The sequence below is a fragment of the Eriocheir sinensis genome, chromosome 6, assembly GCF_024679095.1.
Source record: "Eriocheir sinensis breed Jianghai 21 chromosome 6, ASM2467909v1, whole genome shotgun sequence".
In the NCBI taxonomy this organism is placed as follows: domain Eukaryota; kingdom Metazoa; phylum Arthropoda; class Malacostraca; order Decapoda; family Varunidae; genus Eriocheir; species Eriocheir sinensis.
The window spans coordinates 4,175,069-4,185,148 of NC_066514.1; the positions used below are offsets into that span (position 1 = coordinate 4,175,069).

Consider the following 10,080-nt stretch of genomic DNA (forward strand, 5'->3'; position numbering starts at 1 on the left):
CCCCCCTAGAAACACTCCTGGGCACTCCTACGGAATCTAGCTCCCGCCTGGCTCAGTTGCCAGTTATGCATTTTCTGCTGCAGTCACAGTGCAGTGTTACCATGCTGGGGGGATCGAGGGGGGGCCCCCCCCCCCATTAGAGGTCAGGTTATTTATAGTTCGGTTGGAGTAGCTTAAATATGTGTCCCTTAACTACGTATATAAGAGGGAGGCGTGATGCCGTATTTTTGAGGCGCGGAGTCAATCTCCACAATTACCGTTTCGTATCTTATTTCAAGTATGATTTAGACAGCAATAGAGACTATGGTAGAGAGTAAGAGAGAGTGTGAGTGTATGACAAGGTCCACTCGCTGACAATGTGGAAGGGAGCGCTGCCAGGATGGCTCCGTTGCCCAGCGTGGTAACACTACGGTAGAAAATGCATAACTGGCAACTTTGGCCGGCGAGCAGAAGCTGAGCCAGGTGGGACTCGGATTCAAGTGGTGTGCTCTCCCTACCGCAACTTAACTCATACGAAAACGTAACTTCTCCTAAATTTGAATTCTTCTGCAAGGTGAACAGCTTTCTCGAACGCTTTAGGGTGCTTACAGCAAGTGTTCTGGCTTGTCTCTTGGGTCCCATGTTCATGTTATATGGTAATGGAGAAGCGTATCTGAGGCTGTGCACACACACGGACTTAAGGAAAGCGCATACATTTCAATCTGCAAACCATTATTCCTGATATGCACACACATGGACTGAGGAGATGCACATGTGTGGCAGTCTGGACCGATAATCCCATTCATTGAGGTAAAGCTGCCGAACTGTCATTTTTAGGGCCGGAAGATGAGGGATACACGGGTGAGAAAAGCCTGGCCGAGCCCATTAAGGGGGAGCCTGACCTGATGACACCTGACACCTGGCAGGTTTCCACAATCTTGCGGCCCTTAAAATGACAGTTCGGTGGATTCACTTAATTGACCTGATGTCGACTCCACCAATTTTACCTCCATGGGTAGAACTGTGTTGCCATTCACGTCATTGCTTTTTGATGCGACGAGCGGGAAATTTAAAAATCCTAAAAAAAAAATTCTGACAATCCGTATAAAACCGAAACCGTAATATTGGATGACTGTGTGTCGAGGCCGGTCAGGCGCAGGCTCCCGCGGGTCCTTTCCTCCCCTCTGCTCTGCCACACAGTCCCAACACCTATCCCTTCCTCTCATATGTAAGCTATAGGTAACATATGAGAGGAAGAGATAGGTGTTGGGACTGTGTGGCAGAGCAGAGGGGAGAAATGGGCCTGCGCGAGCCAACGACAAAAACGGACTCGACAATTTGGTTTCACTATAGAAAAGGACAAAAACCCTTTCCATATGGTGACGCCGTCGGACGCCGATGTCAACGTTGCCATAGTGAAGGGGTTAAGATAATGGGAGTATTATGACACTTCTTATTTTTATTTTTTTTTACGTATTCCTATAGCGCCGTAGGATGGTAGTCGGCCCCAGCCCGTCATGGCGCAGGGAAGTGTTTATAGTGGCGCCATCTTCTCTTGGCTCATGCTGCCCCCCGGAACTCCTTCTTGATTCACTTGGACGGTTTCCTCTAGAGTCCGGGTTGATGGGTGGTCTTCAGGACAGCATGTGGGTAGTTTTAAGCCACTCGGCGGTGACTGAAAAATCCCAGGTGGTAGCGTGGGGATTCGAACCCGCGTCGTCCATCATGCGGTGAATGTGGGCCCAGCACACTACCACTCAGCCACCGCCTAAATATGATCTCTGGCATCTTCTATTATCTTTGTGGGAGCAAATTTTTATAAGTAGCTGATCATATATATTTAATTCAGTCCTGAAACTGCCCATGGGGGTTGTTATAGTAGGATATCAATGTATTATTATTATTATTGATACATTGATATCCTACTATAACAGGGTGGAGGCGGTGAGTGAGTGAAGCAACGTGCCTCCAGGTGTATGCTCCCCATTAACCTGGTAGCAGCGGGGATCATGTTTCTTAATGGTCCCTCTAGGTGAGAAAAATGAGAAAAAATCACCCCTCACACAAACCATTTCATAATATATACCAAAGCATGTGTGATCAGATTATGTATCATCTATTTTGGGGGGTTGATATCATGGCACAAATTTGGCCCGTTGCTGCTACCCAGTAAAGCCACAAATTTGGCCCGTTGCTGCTACCCAGTAAAGCCACAAATTTGGCCCGTCGCTGCTACACGGTAAAGCCACAAATTTGGCCCGTCGCTGCTACACGGTAAAGCCACAAATTTGGCCCGTTGCTGCTACACAGTAAAGCCACAAATTTGGCCCGTCGCTGCTACTGGGTTAATAAGTTACGTAGTTAAGACTGTCTCCATTACCATGAAATGTAAAACTTTATACCCTATACCCATCAGAAACAGGGAAGATAATGCTTAGGGGAAAGACAGGTGCGTGATTCTAGCATTTTTTTTTTAGGCATTTGCCCATATTTCTGTACTGTATTCTGAATCCTGTCTCTAATTTGTTCTGTTGATTATGCTTTCACAACAGATGAAATGAGTACACCAGGAATTCACAGTGATGTCGTTCTGCTCTTGCTGAGTAGCTTATTCGGCAGCCGAGTCATCGTATGGGAACTGGTGCAATTATGAGATCCAAATTCTGTTCGAGAACCGAGGTTTGACTGTACACCAGGTATTCGTTATATGCGAGGGTTACGTTCTGCAAAAAGCTCGTATAATGTGAATTCGCATATACTGAACCAATCATCCCATTAATCATAGGGGGTTATGTTCCACGACCCGTTTTCGAACCCTCTAACTATTTATTCCGGCACCGTTTCACAATAATAAATCACTAAAGCAACAATAAAGCACATTAAATACAGATAAACTGTAAAATATAATATGAAAATACATTGTAAACAAACAAAAAATTAGAAATTGTACTCGCTCAATTTAGGATCAGAGGAAGGAAAAGGTTCATTATAGGCGAGGAAAGTGCGGGAAAACATTTGCACCCAACGCCCTCTAGTGTGTCACCATACCTCACCAACCAGTCACACCAGCGCCGATACTCGCATAATACCAAATTTTTCTCGCATAAAACGAATACTTGGCACATTTAGGTTAGTCACATATGAGCGAATTCGCATATTTCAAACTCGCATATATCGAATACCTGGTGTATATTACTTGTGTGAGTTACATGGTCTATCATTTAAATGCCTTTTATTTGCAGTTATGGGGCTAGATGTCTCCTCATGTACCTAAAATTAAATAAATTAAACTAAGGGCCCATTGTTTGTTCCTGAATGATATGACTATTATAGACTTTTTGATACAATAAGCTTATCTTTCCTGTGCTTGTATATTATATTATCAAAGCAAATGAGCATGTTTGGGATTTAAATAACATGGTGTGAGGGGTCTTTTTAACCCGGGAGCAGTGGGGGTCATGTTTCTTAATGGTCCCTCTAAGCGAGAAAAATGAGAAAAAATCGTCACTCACACAAACCATTTCATAATACATATCAAAGCATTTGTGATCAGTTTATGTGTCATCTATTTTTTGGGGGTTTATATCATGGCACAAATTTGGCCCGTCGCTGCTACACGGTAAAGCCACAAATTTGGCCCGTCGCTGCTACACGGTAAAGCCACAAATTTGGCCCGTCGCTGCTACACGGTAAAGCCACAAATTTTAAAGCCACAAATTTGGCCCGTCGCTGCTACACGGTAAAGCCACAAATTTGGCCCGTCGCTGCTACACGGTAAAGCCACAAATTTGGCCCGTCGCTGCTACATGGTAAAGCCACAAATTTGGCCCGTCGCTGCTACACGGTAAAGCCACAAATTTGGCCCGTCACTGCTACATGGTAAAGCCACAAATTTGGCCCGTCGATGCTACCGGGTTAAATAAGGTGGTGTGAGGGATCTTTTTAAACATGAACATTCAAATAAATTACTGAAGAAATAGTTTGAATATTTATCATTAGGCGGCAATGATATTGGACACACTGATTTTCACCCGATCACGAGTTAGCAATGCGTAAGTGCCACATCAACTGTCATGAGTGGACAGCTAGAATGAAACTTAAGTATTGTTCCATCATCATCATCATTTCATCGACGCCTGCTCCTAGGAGCTCCCACCAGGGGATGGCCATGGCAGAAGAGCTTCCAACTTTCTCTATCCAGACACTCCCTCCTTGCCTGCTCAGTTTCTCAAAGATCTTTCCCCCCTCTCCCTAACGTACTCTTGCACCCTATCCCTCCATTTCACTGAAGGTCGTCCTCTAGCATTCCCTCCCTCTATCTCACTCACATACACCTTCTGGTCATCTTACTCTCCTCCATTCGCTCCATGTGGCCAAACCACTTTAAAGTCTGTCGCTTCACTTCTTCCACCACTCCACACTTCTTCCCTTCACACGTGACACATTCCAAAACACTCATACACACTTTCATTACTCATTCCATCCATTCTACTCACACCACAAGCACTCCTCAAATAACTCATTTCCACTGCCTGCACTCTAGACCTCCGACTTTCATTCCAGGCCCACGTTTCACTTGCATATGTGAGGGTTGGTACTATTATTGTATTTCTCAGATCCCTCTTTACCTCCATGCTCACACTTCTGCCATTCATGATTCATCCCAAAGACCGTACCACCCTTCTTCCTTTGTTCCATCTTCATATGACAGTTAAAGGACATGATTTCCAGTCCTAAACTATACTATGGAGGTGAAATGGGTAAATCTTAGGAATAGCGGCTCCTAGCGGGTGCGCATTTAGGGCACGGTGTGGTGGTAATTACAACATTTCTAGCATGTATGACGGGATTTTGACAAGCGGACAGGCGTGTTTATGTCACAAGGGTGTATTTTTCCGCGCGGCTCATCCCTTTCTTCACCCTGGAGCTCGCAGTCTCATCGCCCATCAACTTGGAAGAAATCATGAGGCCAGCGTTGAAAAATACACCCTTGTGACATAAACACGTCTGTCCGCTTGCCAAAACCCCGTCGTACATGCTAGAAATGTTGTAATTACCACCACATCGTGCCCTAAATGCGCACCCACTAGGAGCCGCTATTCCTAAGATTTACCGTGAAATGAGTCTTTGGGAAGTGGAGTTATTCCCCAAAATAACATTATAACTCTTCAACTTCAATGCTGGACACAATGCGGCTGGAGTTGGAAATAAGTTTAACCAGCAATATAGCGTATAACCATTGTCAGTAGATTCAGAGGTCAGAAAAATGCTACTTTGTACATTCCTCAGTAAGAAGTGCAGCAAGGTGAGGGAGGGAGAGTGTGAGGCAAAAAGCTCTTCCATCAAGGTGAGTCAGATGATAGGGGGTCCCTGGGATAGTGAAACTCCTTGTTAACCCGATAGCAGTGACGGGCCAAATTTGTGGCTTTACTGTGTAGCAGCGATGGGCCAAATTTGTGGCTTTACTGTGTAGCAGCGATGGGCCAAATTTGTGGCTTTACTGTGTAGCAGCGATGGGCCAAATTTGTGGCTTTACTGTGTAGCAGCGATGGGCCAAATTTGTGGCTTTACTGTGTAGCAGCGACGGGCCAAATTTGTGGCTTTACTGTGTAGCAGCGACGGGCCAAATTTGTGGCTTTACCGTGTAGCAGCGACGGGCCAAATTTGTGGCTTTACCGTGTAGCAGCGACGGGGCAAATTTGTGGCTTTACTGTGTAGCAGTGATAGGCCAAATTTGTGGCTTTACTGTGTAGCAGCGACGGGCCAAATTTGTGGCTTTACCGTGTAGCAGCGACGGGCCAAATTTGTGGCTTTACCGTGTAGCAGCAGCAGACAAATTTGTGGCTTTACTGTGTAGCAGTGTGGCCAAATTTGTGGCTTTACTGTGTAGCAATGAGCCAAATTTGTGGCTTTACCGTGTAGCAGCACGGGCAAATTTGTGGCTTTACTGTGTAGCAGTGACGACCCAAATTTGTGGCTTTACTGTGTAGCAGCGACGGGCCAAATTTGTGGCTTTACTGTGTAGTAGTGACAGGCCAAATTTGTGGCTTTACGTGTAGCATGACAGGGCAAATTTGTGGCTTTACTGTGTAGCAGCGACGGGCAAATTTAGCTTTACCGTAGCAGTGACGGGCCAAATTTGTGGCTTTACTGTGTAGTGACGGCCAAATTTGTGGCTTTACTGTAGCAGCGACGGGCAAATTTGTGGCTTTACTGTAGCAGCAACGAGCCAAATTTGTGGCTTTACTGTGTAGCAGCGACGGGCCAAATTTGTGGCTTTACCGTGTAGCAGCAACGGGGCAAATTTGTGGCTTTACTGTGTAGCAGCAATGGGCCAAATTTGTGGCTTTACTGTGTAGCAGCAACGGGGCAAATTTGTGGCTTTACCGTGTAGCAGCGACGGGCCAAATTTGTGGCTTTACTGTGTAGCAGCGACGGGCCAAATTTGTGGCTTTACCGTGTAGCAGCAATGGGCCAAATTTGTGGCTTTACTGTGTAGCAGCAATGGGCCAAATTTGTGGCTTTACTGTGTAGCAGCGACGGGCCAAATTTGTGCCATGATATAACCCCCCAAAATAGATGATACATAATCTGATCACAAATGCTTTGATATATATTATAAAATGGTTTGTGTGAGGGGTGATTTTTCCTCATTTTTCTCGCTTGGAGGGACCATTAAGAAACATGACTCACACTGTTACCGGGTTAACACACACCACCCAGGCCACTACACCCACCTTGCCACACCCAACCCTTTCTCGCCACCCGCCACGGCCCCTCAACGACTGCCTAAAACACAGAAATTACACACAAAATAAAAAGCTGAGCCTCATTCTAACCGTGATGTCCCGCCACCCTCCCGCTGCCCAGGGAGCGGAAAGTTGGAAAGTTTCATTTAGTCGGCGCAACATCCGTGGCCATATGCCGGAGAGAGACAGAAGGGGAAGGAATTATAGGAGAAGGGAACAGACCCCAGGAGACGGGACACAACCCTCGATTAACCTGGTACCAGTGACGGGCCAAATTTGTGCCATGATATAAACCCCCAAAATAGATGATACATAATCTGATCACAAATGCTTTGATATGTATTATGAAATGGTTTGTGTGAGGGGTGATTTTTTCTCATTTTTCTCGCTTAGAGGGACCATTAAGAAACATGATCCCTGATGCTACTGGGTTAATACCTGGTACCCATTCAATACTAGATGGACAGGGGCGTAGGGTATCGGAAAAGCCGCCCAAATTTACCCACTCCGCCCGGGGAATCGAACCCGGGCTCTCTCGTTTGTGAGTCGAGTGTGCTAACCACTGCACCACGAAGCCCCCTCGGGTATTGGGACACACCTCTCAGGGACCGGTGGATAAATAAATAAACGCTGGCAAAATAAATACCTTGTACTTTCTCTTCGGGGGACAGTAAATGATCTCGTTTGAGTCAATCCTCTGTATAAGGAAAGCGTCATCTTCCACGGCGTCAAATTCCATGTATCTGTCACTGGCCAGATCCGGGTCCATCTTGCCCTCACGCCACACACATCACGGGCCTGTCGGGGTGACGCGGGCCCGGAAAAACCCTTAGGAGCCTTAAAATACGAGGAGGAGGTGGAGGAGGAGGTCAACGACGGACGGCCTCAGGACCTCATCATCAGCTGCTCTCCTGCTCTTGCTCTTGCTGTACAGGGACGCTACGTTATCGTACTCACCACACTGGATTTTCCTATTTCTAGCGCATAACGATTATAAATAACCCTCTATAATTAACGTTTTTAGCAATAACTAGAAATGGGTATCGTTAATTTTATGGGTGCGATGATTTTTAGTCTGAAATAGGAGAATGTAAGAAGCTGAGTACGACAATTTAGCAACGTTGCAAGGGAGTTTCAATGTTTATATACGTTTGCCAGACTAAACTAATATTTCTATTAACTCTATTATTACTTTTCTATTTTCTATGATATTTTATTCCATGTTTAGTAGTTGCCATAACGATTGTAAGGACGTATGTTTAAACTTTTCAGCAATTATAGGATTTAGAAATTCCTGTAGCTAAATAATTTTGATACTGTTTTCGTTTTTTTTTTCCATTTTACTTGAGGTGATATTGTCCATGACTTATACTTACCCTCCTTGTGATATTCAGGATAGTGTTATTATTGTTGATGGAAGGGGAGACTCTTGTAGATGGGCGCGGCTTCTTTTCATGGGTGACTCCAGTAATCTTGAAGCGCCTCCAGAAATCTATTTTGATGAGTTTTGCTATCTTGGGTTAGGTCTCTCTCTCTCTCTCTCTCTCTCTCTCTCTCTCTCTCTCTCTCTCTCTCTCTCTCTCCATGGGGTCTGTGTGGTCTGATTTTCTATGTAAATCTATGTAAATATCTCTCTCTCTCTCTCTCTCTCTCTCTCTCTCTCTCTCTCTCTCTCTCTCTCTCTCTCTCTCTCCATGGGGTCTGTGTGGTCTGATTTCCTATGTAAATCTGTGTAAATCTCTCTCTCTCTCTCTCTCTCTCTCTCTCTCTCTCTCTCTCTCTCTCTCTCTCTCTCTCTCTCTCTCTCTCTCTCTCTCTCTCTCTCTCTCTCTCTCTCTCCATGGGGTCTGTGTGGTCTGATTTTCTATGTAAATCTATGTAAATCTCTCTCTCTCTCTCTCTCTCTCTCTCTCTCTCTCTCTCTCTCTCTCTCTCTCTCTCTCTCTCTCTCTCTCTCTCTCTCATGGGGTCTGTGTGGTCTGATTTTCTATGTAAATCTATGTAAATCTCTCTCTCTCTCTCTCTCTCTCTCTCTCTCTCTCTCTCTCTCTCTCTCTCTCTCTCTCTCTCTCTCTCTCTCTCTCCATGGGGTCTGTGTGGTCTGATTTTCTATGTAAATCTATGTAAATCTCTCTCTCTCTCTCTCTCTCTCTCTCTCTCTCTCTCTCTCTCTCTCTCTCTCTCTCTCTCTCTCTCTCTCTCTCTCTCTCTCTCCATGGGGTCTGTGTGGTCTGATTTCTTATGTAAATCTATGTAAATCTCTCTCTCTCTCTCTCTCTCTCTCTCTCTCTCTCTCTCTCTCTCTCTCTCTCTCTCTCTCTCTCTCTCTGGGGTCTGTGTGGTCTGAATTTCTATGTAAATCTATGTAAATCTCTCTCTCTCTCTCTCTCTCTCTCTCTCTCTCTCTCTCTCTCTCTCTCTCTCTCTCTCTCTCTCTCTCTCTCTCCATGGGGTCTGTGTGGTCTGATTTTCTATGTAAATCTATGTAAATCTCTCTCTCTCTCTCTCTCTCTCTCTCTCTCTCTCTCTCTCTCTCTCTCTCTCTCTCTCTCTCTCTCTCTCTCTCTCTCTGGGGTCTGTGTGGTCTGATTTTCTATGTAAATCTATGTAAATCTCTCTCTCTCTCTCTCTCTCTCTCTCTCTCTCTCTCTCTCTCTCTCTCTCTCTCTCTCTCTCTCTCTCTCTCTCTCTCTCTCTCTCTCTCTCTCTCTCTCTCTCTCTCTCTCTCTCTCTCTCTCTCTCTCTCTCTCTCTCCATGGGGTCTGTGTGGTCTGATTTTCTATGTAAATCTATGTAAATCTCTCTCTCTCTCTCTCTCTCTCTCTCTCTCTCTCTCTCTCTCTCTCTCTCTCTCTCTCTCTCTCTCTCTCTCTCTCTCTCTCTCTCTCTCTCTCCATGGGGTCTGTGTTGTCTGATTTTCTATGTAAATCTCTCTCTCTCTCTCTCTCTCTCTCTCTCTCTCTCTCTCTCTCTCTCTCTCTCTCTCTCTCTAGACCAGCGTGTCTGTGTTTTCTGTTTTTCTATGTAAATCTATGTAAATCTCTCTCTCTCTCTCTCTCTCTCTCTCTCTCTCTCTCTCTCTCTCTCTCTCTCTCACAATGCGCAGGGTACGGTTGGTTCATAACACGCATAGAATTATAGGCCTCGTCGCAGTGCCATCGATCATAAACAATTTTGATCCGTCTACATTTGTGAAACCATTAAGTATTTTAAACTCTCTTGTTGTTTACCTGCAACAATAAACTATCAATCAATCAATCAACATTCGATAGTAGAAGTAGTAGTAGTAGTAGTAGTAGAAGTAGTATAGTTATTATTATCATTATAATTAGTAGGCTAGTAGTATAGCGTT

General features: G+C 45.1%; 1 protein-coding gene across 5 annotated transcripts in view; it reads right to left on the reverse strand.

Moving 5' to 3' along the window:
- LOC126989007 (serine/threonine-protein kinase stk11-like) overlaps positions 1–7,642 on the reverse strand; it is a 54,812-nt gene extending 47,170 nt beyond the window's left edge. For all 5 annotated transcript variants that reach the window (XR_007742748.1, XR_007742747.1, XR_007742746.1 and 2 more), the window contains exon 1: positions 7,375–7,642. Coding sequence is in view for 1 of the 5 variants with exons in the window: in XM_050847482.1 (XP_050703439.1) it covers positions 7,375–7,497 (123 nt within the window). In the remaining 4 variants the exon portion in view is untranslated. The remainder of the gene's footprint in view (positions 1–7,374) is intronic.
- Positions 7,643–10,080: the final 2,438 nt, after the last annotated feature.